Source organism: Caloenas nicobarica, chromosome 36 (genome assembly GCF_036013445.1).
Source record: "Caloenas nicobarica isolate bCalNic1 chromosome 36, bCalNic1.hap1, whole genome shotgun sequence".
Classification (NCBI taxonomy): Eukaryota; Metazoa; Chordata; class Aves; order Columbiformes; family Columbidae; genus Caloenas; species Caloenas nicobarica.
Genome location: NC_088280.1, coordinates 324144 through 345724, shown reverse-complemented (window position 1 = coordinate 345724; position 21581 = coordinate 324144). Strand labels below are relative to the sequence as shown.

Sequence of the window (21581 nt, the reverse complement as noted above, 5' to 3'; positions counted from 1 at the left end):
TTTGTGGCCCTGGGGCCACCGTGTTGAGCCCTCATGTGATTCTGTTGCCATTTTGAGCCCTGAGGTGATTTTGGTTCCCCCATGTTGATCCCTGAGTTGATTTTGGCGCCATTTTGAGCCCTGAGGGGATTCTGAGGCCCCTGGAGCCGCTATTTTGTGTTTTGAGGCGATTTTATTGCCCCTGTGGCCACCGTTTTGTATTTTGATGTGATTTTAGTGCCATTCGGAGCCCTGAGGTGATTCTGGTGCCCCTGGAGCCACCACTTGGTGTTTTGAGGTGGGTTTAGTGCCATTTCGTGTTTTGAGATGATTTTGTGCCCCTCGGGCTGCCATGTTGAGCCCTGAGGTGATTTTGGTGCCCCTGGGGCCACCACTTTGTGTTTTGTGGCGATTTTAGTGCCATTTCGAGCCCTGAGGTGATTTTGGCGCCATTTTGAGCCCTGAGGTGATTTTGGCACCATTTTGGGCCCTGAGGTGATTCTGGCGCCATTCTGAGCCCTGAGGTGATTTTAGAGCCATTCTGAGCCCTGAGGTGATTTTGGCACCATTTTGGGCCCTGAGGTGATTCTGGCACCATTTTGGGCCCTGAGGTGATTCTGGCGCTATTCTGAGCCCTGAGGTGATTTTAGAACCATTTAGGTTTGAACAGCCCCTCAGGATCATGGAGTCCAACCACAACCCAACCCCGGTACTAAAATATCCCAAAGAACCTCATCTGTTCAACCCTCCAGGGATGGCAGCTCTGAGGTGATTCTGCCGCCATTTGGAGCCCTGAGGTGATTCTGGCGCCATTTTGAGCCCTGAGGTGATTCTGGCGCCGCCATGTTCAGCCCCTCACCTGTACTCCCTCTCCTGCAGGATCTCCACCGGGTCGAGCCCGCGGGGTTTCTGGATGGGGGTGATGCGGTTCTGTTTCTGGTGCAGCTGCACCATGGGCGCGGGCTGCGCCGGCTGCCCCGGCGACTGCGTCTGCGGCGGCATCACCGGCGAGGCGGCCGGCGGCACGGCCGGCGGGGCCGGCGACGGGCGGCCCGTGGGCTGCGGGGGGATCAGCTTCTGCGGGGCGCTCGTGGGGGCGGCCGCGTTCGCCATGGGGCCTGCGGGACAGAGGAACACCCCAGGTGGGGGAAAAACGCACGGAGGTTGGGGAAAACACACCCCGAGTTGCGTGAAAAATGCTCCAAGTTCCCTGAAAAACACCCCGAGGTGGGGAGAAAATGCTCCAAGTTCTCTGAAAGACACCCCAGGTGGGGGGAAAAATGCTCTAAGTTCCCTGAAAAACACCCCGAGGTGGGGAGAAAATGCTCCAAGTTCTCTGAAAAACACCCTGAGGTGGGGGAAAAATGTTCCAAGTTCCCTGAAAAACACCCCGACATGGGGAGAAAATGCTCCAAGTTCTCTGAAAAATACCTCGAGTTGCATGAAAAACACTCCAAGTTGTGGGAAAAACGTCCTGAGTTGGGTGAAAAACAGCCCAAGTTCCCTGAAGAACACCCCGAGTTGGGTGAAAAACACCCCGAGTTGGGTGAAAAACACCCCGAGTTGGGTGAAAAACACCCCGAGTTGGGTGAAAAACACCCCGAGTTGGGTGAAAAACACCCCGAGTTGGGTGAAAAACACCCCGAGTTGGGTGAAAAAACACCCCGAGTTGGGTGAAAAATGAGCTGAGCTCCTTGAAAAAACATCCCGAGTTGCCTGAAAAGTAAACACACCCCAAGTTCCTTGAAAAACACCCCGAGTTCCCTCAAAAAATTTACGGGATTTTAACCCAGAATCTCCCCCCGCCCTGGCACATCACATCGTTAAGCGCCGGCCCCTAACGAGCACCTGTTTTTGTTAATGAGCCTTTTGTTAATGAGTCTCACCTTCGGGCCAGGGCTTGGGGGGGCCCCCGGGGGGCTGTCCCGGCATCCCGGGGGGGACTCCTGAGGGGCCGGGGGGCGGCATGTTGGGCCCTCCCATACCTGGAATACAAAAAAAACCCAGACATTTTTTATTAAAATAACCACATTAAGATGTTGATCTTTGTGCGCAGTTTATCAGGAGCAAAGTTTATCCCCCCGCTGCAAAGGAAAGCGGGTCACCCCAGGCGGGGAAAGGGGGATGAAGGAGGAAGAGACATGAGGAGGATGAGGTGAGGAAGGGCAGGAGGAGGATGAGGAGTCCCTGTGTGAGGTGACAAAGGGCCAGGGGAGGAAGAAGAGTCCCCCACGAGGTGATGAAGGACCAGAGGATGACAAGGAGCCCCCTGTGAGGTGAGGAAGGACACGAGGAGGTGACAAATGACAAGAGGAAGACAAGGAGGACAAGGAGCCCCCATGTGAGGTGACGAAGGGCTGGAGGAGGATGAGGAGCCCCCAATGAGGTGACAAAGGGCTGGAGGAGGATGAGGAGCCCCCAGTAAGGTGACAAAGGCCACAAGGATGACGAGGAGCCCCCAGTGAGGTGACGAAGGCCGTGAGGAGGATGAGGAGCCCCCAGTGAGGTGACAAAGGCCATGAGGAGGATGAGGAGCCCCCAATGAGGTGACAAAGGGCTGGAGGAGGATGAGGAGCCCCCAGTAAGGTGACAAAGGCCACAAGGATGACGAGGAGCCCCCAGTGAGGTGACGAAGGCCATGAGGAGGATGAGGAGCCCCCAGTGAGGTGACAAAGGCCACAAGGATGACGAGGAGCCCCCAGTGAGGTGACGAAGGCCATGAGGAGGATGAGAAGCCCCCAGTGAGGTGACAAAGGCCACAAGGATGATGAGGAGCCCCCAGTGAGGTGACGAAGGCCATGAGGAGGATGAGGAGCCCCCAGTGAGGTGACGAAGGCCATGAGGAGGATGAGAAGCCCCCAGTGAGGTGACAAAGGCCACAAGGATGACGAGGAGCCCCCAGTGAGGTGACGAAGGCCACGAGGAGGATGAGGAGCCCCCAGTGAGGTGACAAAGGGCTGGAGGAGGATGAGGAGCCCCATGTAAGGTGACAAATGACACAAGGATGACGAGGAGCCCCCAGTGAGGTGACGAAGGCCACGAGGACGATGAGGAGCCCCATGTGAGGTGACAAATGACACAAGGATGACGAGGAGCCCCCAGTGAGGTGACGAAGGGCTGGAGGAGGATGAGGAGCCCCCAGTGAGGTGACGAAGGCCACAAGGCCGGCGAGGAGCCCCCCCCGAGACGACGAGGAGCCGGAGGCCGCCCCCGCTCACCGTGAGGTCTGCTGTAGCCGGGCGGCGCGGGGCCGGGGCCGCTCCCGGGCGCGGGTCCCTGTGCCGGCGCGGCGCCGGCGGGCGGAGGTAGCGACGGCATCTGCTGCTGCATCCCGGGCAGCGGCCGCTTGCCCTGCACCGCCAGCTGCAGGTGCTCGGGCAGCGGCTGCCCCCGCGCCAGCATCTTGTAGGCCATGATCTGCGCGCGCAGCTGGTGCAGCTGGCTCTGGTTGAACGGCGTGGGGCCGCGGGGCGGCTGCCCCAGCGCCGCGTCCGCCCCCTCCAGCGCGCCCGCCGCCGAAGCGCCGTTGGACGGCACCGGGCTGGACGCGTGCTCCGAGCCGCCCAGCGGGGACGGGTAACCTGGGGGCGAGAGGGGAAAGTCACGGGGGGAACAGTCATTGTGGGGCGGGGAGGGGAAAAGGGAATGGGGGAATAATGGGAAAATAAAGTGATTGTGGGGCAGCAAGGGGAACCGGGGAATGGGGGAATAATGGGAAAATAAAGTGATTGTGGGGTGGGGAACCAGGGAAATGGGGGAATAATGGGAATACAAAGTGATTGTGGGGTGGGAAAAAGGGAATGGGGGAATAATGGGAATACAAAGTGATTGTGGGGTGGGGAAAAGGGAATGGGGGAATAATGGGAAAATAAAGTGATTGTGGGGCGGCAAGGGGAACCGGGGAATGGGGGAATAATGGGAAAATAAAGTGATTGTGGGGTGAGGAGGGGAACCGGGGAATAGGGGAATAATTGGGAAAATAATGGGAAAATAAAGTGATTGTGGGGTGGGGAACCAGGGAAATGGGGGAATAATGGGAAAACAGTGATTGTGGGGTGGGAAAAAGGGAATGGGGGAATAATGGGAAAATAAAGTGATTGTGGGGTGAGGAGGGGAACCGGGAAAATGGGGGAATAATGGGAAAATAAAGTGATTGTGGGGTGGGGAAAAGGGAATGGGGGAATAATGGGAAAATAAAGTGATTGTGGGGTGGGGAACCGGGGAAATGGGGGAATAATGGGAAAACAAAGTGATTGTGGGGTGGGGAGGGGAACTGGGGAATGGGGGAACAATGGGAAAATAATGGGAAAACAAAGTGATTGTGGGGTGAGGAGAGGAACCAGGGAATAGGGGAATAACGGGAAAATAATGGGAAAATAAAGTGATTGTGGGGTGAGGAGAGGAACCAGGGAATGGGGGAATAATGGGAAAATAAAGTGATTGTGAGGTGGGGAGGGGAACCGGGGAATGCAGGAATAATTGGGAAAATAATGGGAAAACAAAGTGATTGTGGGGTGGGGAGGGGAACTAGGGGGGAAAATAATGGAGAAAATAATGGGAAAAACAAAGTGCTGCTGGGGGTGGCAAGGGGAACCGGGGGAAAATGGGGGAAATAACAGGAAAACAAAGTGCTGGTGGGAGTGGGGATGGGAACAGGGGGGAAATGGGGGAAAAGTGCTGGTGGTGACGGGGAGACTGAGGCAAAGGGGATTGATTTCAGTGAAAATAAGGTTTATTACTTTAACCTTGCGAGTGCTGGTCCATGGGCTTGGGGGGTCCCATCCCCAGGACAAATACCACTGATTTCAGTGAAAATGAGGGTTATTTTAATTAAAATCCCCACCTTGCGAGTGCTGGTCCATAGGGCTGGGGGGCGGCCCCATGCGCAGCCCCATCCCCTTCATCTGCCCGTAGCGCGGATCCTCGGCCAGCCCCTTCTCGTGCAGCGACTCCATGGGCTGCGGAGAAGAAAACAACGTTCAACGGGAAATCCATTAAAAGGGCCATTAAAAAAATATTAAATTGGTGAAATGCTTCGCCCGGGTGGGATTTTCCCCGTGTTTTTGAGGTTATGGTTGGAAAAAAGGGGGTTTAAGTGATGAAATAAAACACAAAAAATACAGAACTGCCGGGGAAAGTGGGGTTTGGATAATGAAATAAAAATAACTGCAGAACTGCGGAGGAAAAAGGGGTTTAGATAATGAATTAAAATAAAAAATTACAGAAATGCCAAGGGCAGAGCAGAGGGGGAGGAGAACCTCTTGACCTACTGACCATCCCCTTCTAACCCCCCCAGGTCCCACTGGCCTTCCTGGCCACAAGGGCCCAGCGCTGGCTCAGCCCCAGCACCCGGTGCTCCCAGCTGGTCACCCATCCAAGCACTAACCAGGCCGGACCCTGCTTAGCTTCCGAGATCAGGATCCAGCGCTGGCTCAGCCCACAGCACCCAGTGTTCCCAGCTGGTCTCCCATCCAAGGACTAACCGGGCCCGACCCTGCTTAGCTTCCCAGATCAGATGAGATTGGGCGTTCTCAGGGTGCTATGGCTGTATATATTTTTTATACATATATCTGTATGTGTATATATATATGTTCCCCAAGTATATCCTGACAGTATCTGAACTAAGCCCTTTTTACGCGGTCACGCTGCTGTCCCCAGGAGCCCCGGGTCCCTTTTCACCGCTCCAGCAGCTCATTCCCAACTGACACTGGACGCGGGGCTGCTCCTGCCCACGTGCAACACTCCAGGCTTGTTCTGTTTCATTCGGTTCCCCCCCGCGCAGGTCTCTGGACGGCCGCACGGCCTCCCAGTGCCGGGCGCTGCTCCCAGCTGGGCGTTCAAAGGCTTTACCTTGTGCATCTGGTGCAGGTTGTCCTGAGCGTACCCCCCCGCGGGGGGGCCGGGGGAGGGGCCCATGATGCTGTGGGCGGAGCCGGGGGACGGCCCGGGGGAGGGGCCGAGCAGCGCCCCGGGGGAGGGGCCGGGCCCGGGGGAGGGGCCGGGCCGGGGGGTCCCGCCCATGGGCGGGTCCGGGGTTGCCATGGTTACAGCGGGGGGCGGGGCGAGCGCGTCTCAGCCGGCGGGGGGGCGGGGCCTGTGGAAAAACGGAGCAGAATTGGGGGGGGAAAGGGGAAAATGGGGGGGGGGAAGGGGCATATGGGGGGGGAGAAAAGGGGCATGGGGAGGGGGGAGAAAAGGGGCATATGGGGGGGGGAGAAAAGGGGCATATGGGGGGGGGGAGAAAAGGGGCATATGGGGGGGGGGAGAAAAGGGGCATATGGGGGGGGGAGAAAAGGGGCATATGGGGGGGGGAGAAAAGGGGCATATGGGGGGGGGAGAAAAGGGGCATATGAGGAGGGAGAAAAGGGGCATATGGGGGGGGGGGGAGAGAAAAGGGGCATATGGGGGGGCAGGAAAGAAAGGGCAAGGGGGACCCAGAGCAGAGTCGTTAATGAGCTGAGCACGTTAACAAACCCAGAACATGTTAATGACCCCAGAACGCGGTAATAAACCCACATTAATGAACCCAGAACGTGCTAATGACCCCACATGTTAATGAACCCAGAACACGCTAATGACCCCACATGTTAATGAACCCAGAACATGTTAATGAACCCGAGTTTTGCAAAACTGGAGGATTTAAGACCAAAAAATCCACTTCTGAACCCACCCTGGCACCAAACAGAGCCCTCGTTAACGAACCCGGAACACACTAATGAACCCTCAGGGTTATCCAGAACCACCGCAATTAACACACCGCTAATGAGGTTTCATCGCAGGGGGCAGAGGGAACACAAACGCGGCCATTTTCGCCCGTTTTCACCCGTTTTTTGCCGTTCTGGGCACCGCGAAAATTCAGATATTTTGGATTTACTCCCAAATTCTTATTTTTCAGGAAAAAAAAAAACCCACATTTGACGCCCTCGATGCCAAATCCGGGCACTTACCCACGGGCATGGAGCTCTTGAGGTGTTTTGGGGTGAGAAACGAGGTTTTCTGGGGTGAGAAACGAGGTCTTAGCGCAAGGCTGCAAAAAAAAAAAAAAAAGGCAATTAGCCAAAAAAACCCCAATTAGCCATTATTTAAGGCCCGGCTTTGCTTTTCTCACAGGAGCATTATCGATGCAAACCTGCTAAAAATACAATTTTTTAAAAATTTTCTTCACTGCCAGTCACTTAAAATTACTTCAAATCACCCCCAGCCCTCGGGGGAGGTTCAGCCCCGAGATTTCTCCTCTTGGTCAAAGGGTTTTTTGAAGTTTTTCTCAACTTTTAGGGCCAAAACGAGCCCAGGAGCTTGACCTGGAAATGAAACTGGCCGTTCATTTTTCCCTGAACTCACCCGTTTTGTCCCTTATCTCCTGAATTTTAAGCGGCAGCTGCACAAATCCCTTCACTCCCCCCACCCAAGGAGGAAAACAGAAATTATTCCAAATAGAAATTCTTCTAAAACCAGAGAAATCCTTCTAAAAGCGAGAAATCAGCAGCCGGGTCCCCCCCTCGCTCTTCCCCCCCGATCCCAATCAGGGGAAAAAAGGCAAAAATAGGGGGAAAAAACCCCCAAAGCCTCATCTTGTGGGGAAAAGCTGAAAAAGGCCGCGTTTCTCCTCAAAAATGGAATTTTAGGTTATTTTCCCCCCCCTCAAAAATCGGATTGTTTCTGAAAATGGGGATATCTGAGGGTCGGGTGTCGCGCGTGTGGGGTGAACGTGAAAAGGGGGGTGGCGGGTGCGCCCCCAAAATTGTCGTGTGTGTGTGTGTCCCCCCCCACAAAGTGGGTGGGACCCAAAGGGACACAAGGGACCCCCAGGGACCCCCCGATGGCGCCGGCGCCGCCGAACAAAGGGGAACGAAACCCCCTTTCTGTGACACCCCCCCCCAAAAAAGGGGAAAAAATCCATTAATTTTAAGGGGGGGGTGTGTTGATCCCGGCACCTCAGAAATGACGCTGGGGGGGGCGCAGGTGACAATGACAGTGGCTGGGGGGGGGGACACGGGGAAATAAAGGGGGGGTGGATGGGGAAATAAATGGGGAGGGGGCGACAGAGAAATAAACGGGGGGTGGATGAGGAAACTAATGGGGAGGGGGGGACACAGGGAAATAAATGGGGCTGGGGGGGAAGGGGAAATAATTGGGGAGGGGGGGACGTTGCCCTCCAGAAGGACAAAGGCAGGAGAATGAAGTGGGGGGGGACAAGGGACAGAGCACGAGATGGGGGGGGACACTGAGGGGGGGAAAGGGAGGAGGGATTGGAGGGGGGGGGAAGGGGGAGGATAATGAGGGGGCTAAAAAAATAACGGGGGGGGTAAAAAGGGGCTGGAAAGGGGAGCTGGATGTTGGGGGAGGCTGAAAAGCGGGGGCGATGCTGAGGGGGTGATGGCGGGAGGGGCCGGTTCGGGGCTGAGGATGCTGGGGGGGGGGGACGCGCGAAGCCCCCCCGACCCGAACAATGGGCGGCAGCGCGTTCCCAGCGCCCTGACCCTCCCGGGCCGCCGTACCCGCCTCACCGCGCCCCCCGCGCTCCCTCCCGGCCCCATTCAGCCGCGCTCGGCCCCGCCGCGCCCCGCGCCGCCCCCGCGCCGCCCTCACCGCTCCGGCCGCCGGAGGAGCCGCTCGCTCGGGCCATCCCCGCCGGGGCGGCCCCGGGTCTCGCCGGGATCGGGAAGGGAACAAAGAAGGAGCCGCCGCCGCCGCCGCCGCCGGAGGGAGCGACGGAGCCGCGCGCGCGCCCGCGACGCCTCAGCGCTAAACCCCGCCCCCCCGGGCGCTGCCGACCAATAGCGCGGCGCCCCCGCCACAGCGCGGCCAATCAGGGGAGAGGAAGGGGAGCGCGCGTTCCCCCCCTTCTCCTTTGCAGCGCGCCCGCCTCCCTGCGCGCCATTGGTGGAGGGAGGGGGGACGGGCGGGCGCTTTGGCCAATAGGAGGAGGGGGGAAAGGCGCGTCAGCCAATGGCAAGCGGCTCTGGGGTTCTCCCCCCTCCCCTTCCGCCCCTCCAGCTGTCTGTCTCCCGCCCTCGCAGCCAATCAGCGCGGCGCCACCCGCCCGACGTCAGCGCCGCCCGCGGGCGCAGCCAATGGGAGCCGCGGGAAAGGGGCGGGAATTCTGCGGGGGGGGCCGGTGAGGTGCGCCCGGCGCCTCGCGCATGCGCAGCGCTCGCGCCACTGCGGCGAAGGGCTGTGATTGACAGGGGGCGGGGCCCGCGAGGGGCGGAGCCCGCGGGGGGCGGGGCCCGCGAGGGGCGGGGCTTCCGCTGAGCTGATTTTAGTGACTTCTGGGGTTCCCGCTGCCCCAAAATCGCCGCTTTTCAGCCTAAATCGGCAGCGGGGCCCAGTCCAGCCCCCCCCCCAACCGAGAGAGAGACAGAAATGAGGGAAAACGGACGAAAATGAGGGAAAACGGACAAAAATGAGGGAAAATGGACAAAAGTGAGGGAAAATGGGCAAAAAGAGCGAAGAAAAAAAGCGGCACCTCCGTGAGTAACAAAATAAGTGTCTTAACAAGGGGTTGGGGGATAATTGGGGCGCGTCGTTTGGGGCAAATGCACCCGAATTCCGCCACGTTCACACCTCAGAGATGAAAATTAGATTAATTAAATTATAATAATTCTCTTAATGAGTAATAAGGGGCCTTAACGAGGGGCTGGGGGATAATTAAGGCACGTAATTTGTGGTAAATCCGCCCAAACTAAATTAGCTAAATAATAATAATTGTCTTAATCAATAACAGGGTGTCTTAACGAAGGCTTTGGGGATAATTGGGGCGCATCGTTTGGGGTAAATCCACCCGAATTAAATTAGCTAAATAATAGTAATTGCCTTAATCAATAATAGGGTGTCTTAACAAAGGGTTTGGGGATAATTGGGGCGCGTCGTTTGGGGCAAATCCACCCAGATCCCGCCGCGTTACCGCTTTACGACCAATAATCTAATAAATAATTTACTAAATAATGCAGCGCCGCTAACGAGCCGCGTCGCCCTCCGCCACCCCCACGTGCCGGAACTTCTCGGCGAACTCCCTCTCGTTTTGGTGCGAGCGGAGCTGGTGCGGCCGCAGGCGCCGCAGCCGCTCGGGCAGCGCCGCGAACTCCTCGTCGTTCACGTCGTAGTCGCGGAGGCGCCGGCGCAGGAGCCACCAGCGGCCCAGGAACCCCACGTCCAGCACCCGCCGCGGCGCCTCCCACCACGGCGGCCGGAGGTATCGGCAGCGCTGGGCGTAGGCGGCGGTGCCGGCGGCGCGGGGGGACTCGTAGACCACGGCGGCGAGGACGAGGTGGCGGTAACGCAAGCGGCCGGTGTCGCGGCGCCGCAGCAGGCGCTGGACGTGCAGGTCGGCGCCGGGGCTGCGGGTGCCGGGGCTCAGGAGCCCCAGGGCGGCGGCCGCGTCCAGGGCGGCGGCGTCGAAGGAGTCGGCGCTGGGGACAGTGGCGGCGGCGGCAGCGGCAGCCGCCAGGGAGGTCACGGTGGCGGCGGCAGCGCCGGGACGGCGCCGGGCGCCCGAGGTCACGTCGGCGGCGGCTGCGGCGTAGTCCTGGAGGAGGGAGCGGAACCAGCGGCCTGGGGGGGAAACGGGGTTACAGGGGGGACCCCCCTGGGGAAACACGGGGTGTCTGGGCTTCCCCATTAACCCCAGTTGGTCCCCAGACCCCCCCGTTGACCCCAGTTGGTCCCCAGGGTCCTCCCATTAGTCCAGGTGACCCCCAAGCCCCCCCGCACTGGACCCAGGTGGGGTCTGGGCCCCCCCATTAAAACCAGTGCCCTCCCCGTTGATCCCAGTTGCCCCCCCCACGCTCCCATTAGTCCGGGTGCCCCCCATGGGACCCAGGAGTGGGGGCTCCCCCCCCCCCCCGAACCCCCCCACTGGACCCAGGGGTGTCTGGGCCCCCCCGTTAAGCCCAGTTGCCCCCAGACCCCCCATTAATTCAGGTGACCCCCCCCCCCAGACCCCCCCACTGGATCCCGAGGCCTCTAGGACCCCCAGGGCCCCCCCATTAACCCCAGGTGACCCCCCCATTAATCCACGTGCCCCCCAAGACCCCCCCACGCGAACAGGACTCGGGGTTCCCCCCAACTCCCCCCCCATTAACCCCAGTTTTCCCCCCCAGACCCCTCATTTCCCCCCATAGTGCCGGGGTGATCCCCCCCCGGCCCCCCCCGCCCCAGGGGGTCCCAAACCCCCCGGTCCCCCCCAGTCCCCCCCAGTTTCCCCCTCACCGACTCGACTCCCCACAAATCGCCCCCAAACGCCGCGGGTCCCCTCGGCCGCCATGACCGGAAGCGGCTCCCGCCGGAAGTAACCGCGGGCGGAACCACCGCGTGCCGGAAGGGCGGGGGGGGCGGAGCGGACGGAACCACCGCGGGCGGGGGGGGGGCGGAGCGGACGGAACCACCGAGACGCGGGTTTTCGAAAGTTTCCCGTTTATTCAGCATTTCAGCCCAAAAAAAAAAAAAACCAAAAAAAAAAAAACCAAAACCAAAAAACCAAAGAAACAAAACCCAAACCCGGCGGATCCGCTATTCCTATGAGGGACCCCCCCCCCACCCCCCCCAGGGGAAAACCAGGAAATGGGGCTAAAAAAGGAGATTTTGGTACATTCGAGCCGCTTCCCCCCCCCGGCTGTGAGGGAAGGGGCGGGGGGGGGAATTCGTAAAAAAATAAACACGGAAAACACACAAAAAAAAGGACAAACCCCCCCGGGGTGGGGGGGGACAAATTCTCCTGGGGGGCCCCAAAATCCTCCCGGGGGGGGGGAAGAGGAAAATTCATTAAAAAATAACCCATAAAAGGACAAACCCCCCGGGGGGGCCCAAAATCCTCCTGGGGGGCGGGGGGGGGGGCGGTAAATCCTCCGGGGGGCCCCAAATCTTCCAGGGGGGGCCCCAAATCCTCCCGGGGTTGGAAGGGGGGGGGGGGTGGGTGGGAAGATCCTTTTGGGGGCCCCAAATCTTCCAGGGGGGGCCCCCGAAATCTTCTGGGGGGGCCCCAAAGAGTCTGGCGGTGGCGGGGGGGTGCGTCCGGGGGCCCCCCCTTAGCTGCCGTAGTGCATGGTGTTGGTGGTGATGGACATGGGGGGGGCCATGGACAGGGGGGGCCCCCCCATGGTGAACTGGCTGTTCAGGGGGGGGTAGTGGGGGCTGGAGCCGGCGCCGCCCTGAGCGCTGGAGGAGCCTGCAGGGAAACGGGGGTCAGGGTGTGTTTTGGGGGGGTCCTGGGAGTCCTGGGGGGGTCCTGGGGGTTGGGGGGACCCGGGCGGGGGGAAACGGGGGGTCGGGGGGGTCCTATGGGTGTGTTTTGGGGGGGTCCTGGGAGTCCTGGGGGGGTCCTGGGGGTTGGGGGGACCCGGGCGGGGGGAAGCGGGGGGTCGGGGGGGTCCTGGGGGATATAGTTTGGGGGAGGGGGGTCTCAGGGTGTCTGGATTGGGGGGGTCAGGAGGGTTTTGGGGGGGTCCCAGGGGGGTTTGGGGGGTCCCAGGGCGGGGGGGGGGGCGCTGGAGGATTCCAAGGGTTTGGGGGGGCCTGGGGGATTTGGGGGGTCAGGGGGGGTCCCGGGGGGGTCAGGAGGGGTTTGGGCCGGGGTGGGGGGTGTTTTGGGGGGTCTGGGGGGGTCGTTACCCTGGACGATCCCGGTGCTCATGATGGAGCCCATCCTGGAGTGGGTGTGGTTGACGATGCCGGTGTTGGCTGGGGGGGGGGCACAGGGGGAGGTTTGGGGGGGCACAGGGGGAGGTTGGGGGGGGCTGGGACCCCCCCCAGCCCTTTGGAGCCCCTGACACCCCCTCAGGCCCCCCCCAGTCCCCATTACTCCCCAAGGAAACCGGGTTGTTGTGGGGGTGCAAGGGGAGCTGTGGGGGAGCTGTGGGGGAGCTGTGGGGGAGCTGTGGGGGAGCTGTGGGGGAGCTGTGGGGGAGCTGTGCCCCCCCTCACTAACCAGGAGCCCCCCAGGTCTCTGTCCCCGTCCCCTCCATCCCTGTGTCCCCCCCAGAGACTTGTCACCCCCCCCAAAGACTTTTCACCCCCCCCAGACCCCCCACAAGGGGATCAGGTTGTTGTGGGGGCGCAGGGGTTGTTGTGGGGGTTCTGTGACCCCCCCCCAAAGCACCAAGATCCCCCCAAAAGACCCAGGACCCCCCCAAAAGCACCAGGACCCCCCCCAAAAGCCGCTTCCCCCCCCCCAGGCTCACCCAAGGGGATCAGGTTGTTGTGGGTGACGTTGGTGCCGCCGATGACGCCGCTCAGATCATAGGCCGCCGGCATCCCTGGGCCGAAAAACGGGTCGGACCCCCCCAAAAAAACCCCCGCGGGGGGGCCGTGCCCCCCAGGGGACACTGTGCCCCCCCCAGGGGACGTTTTGCCCCCCAGCATCACCCACCGGCCACCGCCATCCCCGCGCTCATGTTGTATCCGCCGCCCGCGCTCCACATGTTCTCCGAGGGGGACGTGTAGTGGGAGCCGGGGGGGGGCGAGGGCGTCGTCCCCGTGTACCTGAGTGGGGGGGGGACACTTGTCACACCCGGGGGGGTCCCCAACGTCCCCCCCCGGCCCGGGGTCGGCCCCCAAAGTCACCTGAAAAAGGGGTTTTTCAGGTCCAGGAGGTTGGAGGATTTGGAGCCCGTCTGGTCGACCTGCGCCACGATGCTGATGTCGTAGCTCTGTCTGGGGGGGACACGGGGGGACACCCCGAATTACACCTGGGGGGGGCACGGGAGCCCCCCCGACCCCCCCCCCCCCGCCACCCGACCCCCCCGGCCTGGGAATGGGGGCGCGAGTGGCCCCAACGCGGCTCCAAACCGAGGCGGGGAAACTGGGACAGGGAACAAACTGGGTCCCCCCAGGGGCCAAACTGCGACGGGAGGCCCCCCCAGCACAAACTGGGGTCCCCCCAGGTCCAAACTGGGACAGGGCCCCCCCCGATGGCCAAACTGGGGCCGCCCCCAGCTCAAACTGGGACATGACCCCCCCCCCAACCCATCCCCTGACACCACAACCCAACCGGATCGTGTCCCCAAAACTGGGACGGTGACATCGGGGCGGGGGGGGCGGCTGTGTTTTGGGGACCCCCCCCATGTTCCCCCAGTTCCAAACTGGGTCCCCCCCCAGCTCAAACTGGGACACGAGCCCCCCCCACCCCATCCCCTGGCACTGCGACCCAACCAGATCGTGTCCCCCAAACGGGGACGGTGACATTGGGGGGGGAGGAGGGGGGCTCCGACTGTGTTTTGGGGACCCCCCCTGTGTTTTGGGGACCCCCCCGCGCCCCCCCCACCTCTTGTTGGCCACCAGCAGACACGTCCCCGACAACGTGTCCCCGGCTTTGGCGAAAAGCGGCGACTGGAAGAGGCAGCGGACCTGGTACCAGTGGGTCAGCGGCTCCGTGGGGGCCGTCGAGAGCCAGACCGTCATTCTGGGGGGGGGAGACACGGGAATTAAACCATGGGGGGGTTAATTAAACCATGGGGGGGTTAATTAACCCCCCGGCGCCCCCCCCCCCGGGCCGTACATGGAGCCGATGAAGGCGACGTCGAACCAAAACGCCAACCCGTGCACCAGCCCTGAGTGCAGCATGTGGAATTTGAAGGGAATTTCTATCCTAAAATGCAAACGTTTCATTATTTTAATGGGGGGGGTCCAACCCCCAGACCCCCCCGATCCCCCCCCAATCCCCCCAAATTTTGGGGGTTCAACCCCACCTGTGCAAGTCGCCTTCTTTGGCTTCTAAGAAATTCACGGTGTATTTGACGGATTTGGCCATTAAAATCCGGATATCGAAGGTATCCTGGGGAATAAAAGCGGGGGGGGGTCAATGCTAGGTCCCCCCCAATGGCTGGGACGCCCCTAAGGGACTGTCCACCCCCCTTTTTTCCCGGGGGGGGTCACTCACCACCACCGGCTGCCGAAAATACTCGTCGACGGCGGCGCCGCGAAGCGCCGAGAGGTCGACGCCGTGGAAGGACGGTTGGTACCTGGCGGGGGGGGCACACAATAAAAGGTAAAAGGCGGGGGGGGGGACACACCAGCTCCAGGACCCCCCCGGGGTGGGGGTTGTGCCCCCCCTAGCCCCAAAACTCACCAGAAATTGGCTTTGGTGAACTGCTCCATGTAGAGCTGCTCGTCGGTGAACGGCGCCAGGTGCACGTCGCCGATCGTGGGGAACATGTTTCCTGGGGGGGGCACAGGACACACAGATTTGGCTGCGGGGGGGGGCAGGAGCGGGAAAAGGCCCCCCCGGGACACCAGGAATCGGCGTTTGGACCCAAAAAGCGGCCGCCCCCCCACAATGGAGGGGTGGGAATGAGGGGGGAAAGGGGTTTCCTGGGAGGGGGTGGGAGGGAAAGGGGACACTGGGGGACACTGGTGACACTGGGGGGACACTGGGGACCCCCCCATGGTGACAACGACCCCCCCCAGCTCTCAGCGTTTCGTTTCAGGTACTTTTAGAACCCAAATCCCCACCAAAAAACTGTGTTTTCCCCCTCCCTGGGATGTTGGATCCACATCCCAGGAGGAAAAGGGAACACTGGGGGACACTGGGGGGGACACTGGGGGGGACACTGCGGGGGACACTGCGGGGGACACTGCGGGGGACACTAAGAACCCTCCCCCAGTGACAATGACCCCCCCACCCAGCTCTCAGCGCTGGGTTTCAGGTACTTTGAGAACCCAAATCCCCACCCAAAAAATGACTTTTCTCGGGATGTCGGATCCACATCCCAGGAGGAAAAGGGGACACTGGTGACCCTGGGGGACACTGGGGGGGGACACTGGGGACCCCCCCGGGCTCACCGCTGGGTTTCAGGTACTTCTTGGCGTGCAGGTAACTCTCCAGCATCCTCTCGTTGAACAGCATGTAGCCCATGGGCTCGGAGATGATGATGTCGACCTGCTCGGGCAGCGCCACCTCCTCCACCTTCCCCGGCACCACCACGATCCGCTCCGTCAGGTTGTTGCTTTTCACCAAAACCTGCGGGAAAGCGCCCCCCAAGTTTTAGGCGTGAAAAGGGGGGGCGGGTTGGGGCGGGAAGGGGGAAAGGGGCGACCTCGGCGTGCTGCGCCATGGTGCTGGCTTCCACCGCGTAGATCTTGCGCGCGCCGGCCTGCGCCGCGAAGAACGAGAGGATCCCCGAGCCGCAGCCGACGTCCAGCACGATCTGGGGGGACAAAACGGGGGACACGGGGTGACAATGGATCCCGGAGCCACAGCTGACGTCCAGCATGATCTGGGGGGACAAAACAGGGGACACGGGGGGACAAAATGGGGCGACGATGGATCCTGGAGCCACATTCAACATCCAGCACGATCTGGGGGGACAAAACAGGGGACACAGGGTGACATGGGGGGACAAAACGGGGGGACATGGGGTGACAATGGATCCCGGAGCCGCAGCCGATGTCCAGCAGGATCTGCGGGGACAAAACGGGCGAACACAGGGGGACGTGGGGGGACAAAACAGGGGGACATGGAGGGACGTGGGGGGACAATGGATCCTGGAGCTGCATTCGATGTCCAGCACGATCTGGGAGCACCCAAATTAAGAAAATTTTGCCCCGAATTAGGAAAATTCCACCCAAAATATGGAAAATTTCACCCCAATTAGGAAAATTCCACCCAAGGCAAATTTCACCGCAACAAGGAAAATTTCACCAAGGGGACGAAAGTCCCACAGAAACAAGGAAAATCCCACAGAAACATGGAAAATTTCACCCGCTAGGAAAATTTCACCCCGAAACAAGGAAAATTTCACCCCGAAACAAGGAAAATTTCACCCCGAAACAAGGAAAATGCCCCCCAAGGAAAATTTCACCAAGGGAAGGAAAATTCCGCCCCGAATCAGGAAAATTTCACCGAAACGAGGCAAACGTCGCGGATTTGGCGGCACCGACCTTGTCCTTGAAGTCGCTGTGGTTCTGCAGGATGGCGCGCTGGTAGGTGCCGGTGCGCACGTAATCCTGCATCATGTTCTGCTGCTGCGACAGGTACCCGTAGAACTGGGGGGGGACAGAGGGGACGCCGGTGTCACCGGGACACACACACACACCCTGGGGATGCCCCCGGGGGGGTCGGGGCCACACCTGGAAATACTGGACGGCCGAGGATTCCTCGGTGCGTTCGCTGAACACCGAGCGCTCCGTGTTGTGGCCGCGGCAGTTTTTGAGGATGTTGTAGAAAGAGCAGAAATCTGGGGGGGGGAAGGGGGTTTTAGGGGGTGCTGGGGACAGCGGGGGGGGGGTTGGGGACACGGCGGGGGGGTCGGGGACGCACCGGTGGGGGTGGCGAACTGCAGCAGGACGCTGTTGCAGCCCAGGGTGACGATGAAGGACTGTTTGCCCACGCGGCTGCACTCGGTCTCGCGGCACACGGAGCATTTGAACACGCACACATCTTCATCTGGGGGGGGACAAAATAGGGGGGGAACGCGGTGATGGGGGGGGAACGTGGTGACGGGGGGGATCAACATCACCGGGCCCCCCCAAAAGAAGAAATAACCATCGCTTTCGGCCCTGGGAATTGGCTTTAAAACCCTATTTTTGGTGTTGGGGAGACGTCTTCATATGGGGGGGACCGGGACAATGTGGGGGGATGTGGTGAGAGAGGGATCAACATCACCAGGGCCCCCCCAAAAGAAGAAATAACTGTTGCCTTTGGCATGGAAACTGACTTAAAAACTGGACTTTGGGTGTTGGGGGGGGCTAAAAACAAGAATCACTGCGAGCCCCACGTGCCTCAGTTTCCCCCGAGCGTCTCCTTCAACCCCCCCCCGTGTGTTAATTAGTTGTGGCAATTAATTAAGCGGGTCAGCGGCAGGGGGGGATGGCAGCAAAACGAGGCAGGACTCTGGTGGCAGCGGAGCTGCCGGATTCGGGAAAACCAGAGAAAAGGCTCCAAAAATAGTAAAAAACCAAAGGGATCGTTGCACAAGGACAAAGGAAACGCCAGCGCTGACCCCCAGACACCCCCGCCCCCCAGCCCTTCCAGCCCCACAAGCCGTGAGCCCCCAAAGCACCCCCGGCCCCACACGCCCCCCAGGACCCCCCCATTCTGCTCCCCTGCACCCCCTGACCCCCCCGAGCCCCCTCCTGCATTCTGTCCCCACACCCCCCATGTCCCCTCACTCTCCACGGCCCCATTCCCCCCACCTCCCCATGTCCCCACACTCCCCCACAGCCCCCCATGTCCCCACACCCCCCCAGTGTTCCCATTCCCCCCGCAATGTCCCCACCCCCCCATATCCCTATTCTTCCCCCATGTACCAGTTTCCCCCCATGTCCCCATTCCCCCCCGTGCCCCCCCAATGTCCCCGCACCCCCCCGTGTCCCCATTCCCCCCCCATGTCCCCACACGCCACTATGTCCCCACAGCCCGCCGTGTCCCCATTCCCCCCCAGTCCCCATTCCCCCCCACGTCCCCACAATGTCCCCACGCCTCCCCATGTCCCCACACCCCCCCGTGTCCCCATTCCCCCGCCGTGTCCCCACACGCCACTATGTCCCCACACCCCACCACGTCCCCATTCCCCCCCAGTCCCTATTCCCCCCCACGTCCCCACAATGTCCCCATTCCCCCCCATATCCCCACACCCCCCCGTGTCCCCATTCCCCCGCCATGTCCCCATTCCCCTCCACTCCCCCCCATATCCCCATTCCCCCCCACTCCCCCCCACGTCCCCACGCCCCCCGTCCCCCCGTGTGCACTCACGGCCGTAGAGCGCCAGCCCGGCGCTGTCGGGCCCCGTGCGGACCTCGAGGCGCAGCGGCTGCTGCTCCTGGTGCCGCTGGATCTCGCCGTTGGCGTCCCCGATGGTGAGGAGCCGCACGCCGGCGAACACCGACACCGCGGCCATCTTGGCGCCGCCGCCCCCGGGCCACGCCCCCCGGGCCACGCCCAGCGCCGGGCCACGCCCCCCGCCGCCGGGCCACAGCGACACCTGGCGGGCGGGAGGGCGCGCGGAGGGGGAGCGGGAACGGGACTGGGGATGGAAATGGGACCGGGAATGGAAATGGGATCGGGACTGGGATCGGGTCTGGGAATGGGACTGGGATCAGGCCTGGGAATGGGACTGGGATCAGGACTGGGACTGGGATCGGGTCTGGGACTGGGATCGGGTCTGGGAATGGGACTGGGATCGGGTCTGGGAATGGGACTGGGATCGGGACTGGGACTGGGATCGGGTCTGGGAATGGGATCGGGTCTGGGAATGGGACTGGGATCGGGTCTGGGACTGGGATCAGGTCTGGGAATGGAGATGGGATCGGGACTGGGACTGGGACTGGGATCGGGTCTGGGAATGGAAATGGGATCGGGACTGGGATCGGGTCTGGGAATGGGACTGGGATCAGGTCTGGGAATGGGATTGGGACTGGGAATGGAAATGGGATCGGGACTGGGATCGGGTCTGGGACTGGGATCAGGTCTGGGAATGGAGATGGGATCGGGTCTGGGAATGGAGATGGGATCGGGTCTGGGACTGGGATCGGGTCTGGGAATGGAAATGGGATCGGGACTGGGACTGGGATCGGGTCTGGGAATGGAAATGGGATCGGGACTGGGATCGGGTCTGGGAATGGGACTGGGATCAGGTCTGGGAATGGGATTGGGACTGGGAATGGAAATGGGATCGGGACTGGGATCGGGTCTGGGACTGGAAATGGGATCGGGACTGGGACTGGAAATGGGATCAGGACTGGGACTGGGATCGGGTCTGGGAATGGAAATGGGATCGGGACTGAGAATGGAAATGGGACTGGGAATGGAAATGGGACCGGGACTGGGATCGGGTCTGGGAATGGGACTGGGATCAGGTCTGGGAATGGGACTGGGATCGGGACTGGGACTGGGATCGGGTTTGGGACTGGGATCGGGTCTGGGAATGGAGATGGGATCGGGACTGGGACGGAATGGAAATGGGATCGGGACTGGGACTGGGATCGGGTCTGGGAATGGAAATGGGATCGGGACTGGGACTGGGATCGGGACTGGGATCGGGTCTGGGAATGGAAATGGGATCGGGACTGGGACTGGGATCGGGACTGGGATCGGGTCTGGGAATGGAAATGGGATTGGGACTGGGATCGGGTCTGGGAATGGGACTGGGATCAGGTCTGGGAATGGGATTGGGACTGGGAATGGAAATGGGATCGGGACTGGGATCGGGTCTGGGACTGGGAATGGAAATGGGATCAGGACTGGGACTGGGATCGGGTCTGGGACTGGGAATGGAAATGGGATCAGGACTGGGAATGGGATCGGGTCTGGGACTGGGATCGGGTCTGGGAATGGGATTGGGACTGGGATCGGGTCTGGGAATGGAAATGGGATCGGGACTGAGAATGGAAATGGGACTGGAAATGGAAATGGGATCGGGACTGGGATCGGGACTGGGATCGGGACCAGGACTGGGAATGGAAATGAGACTGGGAATGGGATCGGGACTGGGAAACAGGAGTGGGAACAGAAACGGGGATGGGAACAAGACTGGGAGAAGGGATTGGGAATGGGAGCAGGAATGAGACTGGGAAATGGGACTGGGAGCAGGAATGGGACTGGGAAATGGGACAACAGGACTGGGAATGGGATCAAAACCAGGAATGGGACTGGGATCAGGACTGGGATTGGGAATGGGACTGGGAAATGGGACTGGGATTAAGAATGGGACCAGCAATGGGAAAAAGGACTGGGAATGGGGTCAGAACTGGGACCAGGATCAGGACCAGGATCAGGACTGGGGACTGTGAGCAGCAGCACCAAACACCTTTATTGTCACCGGCTCCGGCGCAGCCGCCGCGGTTTGGGGTGCCCGGCGAGGAGGAGGAGGAGGAGGAAGGTCCTTCACCGAGCGGGGGACGCCGGGGGGTCCCTGGCAGGGACACCGGGGCCGTGCCGGTGCCACCGGGGCCCTTCTGGCTGGGGGGTGAACCGGCAAAGCCGTAACCAGCCCCGGTTGGGGCACGGGGACCCCCCTGCTCACCACGGTGACGCCGCGGGCGCCGCTGTCATAGCCAAACTCTGCCGGGGACAACGGGGACGGTTTTGGGGCACCGGAGGTGGTTTTGGGGGGGCTTTGGGAGGGTCCGGCCTTACCGCTGGGGGGGACCCGCGATTCTGTCCAGCACGACGTGCGGAGCCTGGGGAGAGAAAACAGGTGGCAGCACAGCTGGGGGCACCGGGGGGGTCTGGGGGGGCCCTGGGGGTATCCCAGAGGATTTTGGGGGGTCCTGGGGGAGTTTTGGGGGCGGTCCTAGGAGATTCTGGGGGGTCCTGGGGGGGTCCCGGGGACGGTTTTGCTGCGGAGGCGCCGGCTCCAGCCGCTCCCACCTCTTTACTGGTGACACCGGCAGGGACCTGGCGGCGCCGTAAACCCGGTTCCCCCCCAAACCATGACCCCCTGGCCCCCCCAGTGACCCCCCCACACCTCGCCAGGCCACTGCGGCCACTACCAGCACCAGCAGCACCAGCGCGGCCACGCCAACGGCAACCGGGACGATCCAGGAACGATCTGGAACAGACGAGACGGCAAAGGGGTCACCGCGGACGCATCCCTGGCGCTGCCGCGGTGCCGGGGGGGTTGCCGGTGCCGCTACCTCGCCGCAGAGCGTCGGGGGCAGGCGGGGGG

General features: G+C 61.4%; 3 protein-coding genes and 1 pseudogene across 8 annotated transcripts in view; all 4 read right to left on the bottom strand.

Moving 5' to 3' along the window:
• SMARCA4 (SWI/SNF related, matrix associated, actin dependent regulator of chromatin, subfamily a, member 4) overlaps positions 1-8728 on the bottom strand; it is a 28369-nt gene extending 19641 nt beyond the window's left edge. For 4 of the 5 annotated variants that reach the window (XM_065654872.1, XM_065654874.1, XM_065654875.1 and 1 more), the window contains exons 1-7: positions 8569-8728; positions 6927-7006; positions 5830-6073; positions 4823-4937; positions 3198-3560; positions 1866-1964; positions 839-1097 (exon numbers count right to left, since the gene is read on the bottom strand). In XM_065654872.1, the coding sequence (XP_065510944.1) occupies positions 839-1097; positions 1866-1964; positions 3198-3560; positions 4823-4937; positions 5830-6021 (1028 nt within the window). In that variant the 5' untranslated portion in view covers positions 6022-6073; positions 6927-7006; positions 8569-8728. Of the gene's footprint in view, positions 1-838; positions 1098-1865; positions 1965-3197; positions 3561-4822; positions 4938-5829; positions 6074-6736; positions 6801-6926; positions 7007-8568 lie in introns of those variants that run through there. The other variant, XM_065654873.1, reaches the window with a different exon arrangement.
• LOC136001021 (5S ribosomal RNA) lies at positions 5414-5532 on the bottom strand (annotated as a pseudogene).
• Positions 8729-9903: 1175 nt separating the features above from the next.
• On the bottom strand, positions 9904-11269 carry TIMM29 (translocase of inner mitochondrial membrane 29). The gene is made up of 2 exons (XM_065655023.1): positions 11191-11269; positions 9904-10533 (listed from the first exon to the last, which is right to left on the bottom strand). Exons 1-2 carry the CDS (start codon positions 11243-11245, stop codon positions 9938-9940), a joined length of 651 nt encoding a protein of 216 aa, XP_065511095.1. The 5' UTR covers positions 11246-11269; the 3' UTR covers positions 9904-9937.
• Positions 11270-11395: 126 nt separating this feature from the next.
• Positions 11396-18826, bottom strand: CARM1 (coactivator associated arginine methyltransferase 1). 2 transcript variants are annotated; one of them, XM_065654984.1, is made up of 16 exons: positions 18668-18826; positions 17234-17359; positions 17044-17150; positions 16855-16959; positions 16011-16121; positions 15757-15934; positions 15044-15134; positions 14855-14936; positions 14664-14749; positions 14474-14563; positions 14240-14377; positions 13540-13629; positions 13346-13458; positions 13158-13232; positions 12589-12657; positions 11396-12145 (listed from the first exon to the last, which is right to left on the bottom strand). In XM_065654984.1, the coding sequence occupies exons 1-16, from the start codon at positions 18810-18812 to the stop codon at positions 12006-12008; spliced, it is 1746 nt and encodes a 581-aa protein (XP_065511056.1). In that variant the 5' UTR covers positions 18813-18826; the 3' UTR covers positions 11396-12005. The 2 variants fall into 2 exon arrangements, with proteins under 2 accessions (XP_065511056.1, XP_065511057.1); XM_065654985.1 differs by lacking the exon at positions 13540-13629.
• Between the last annotated feature and the right edge of the window lie 2755 nt (positions 18827-21581).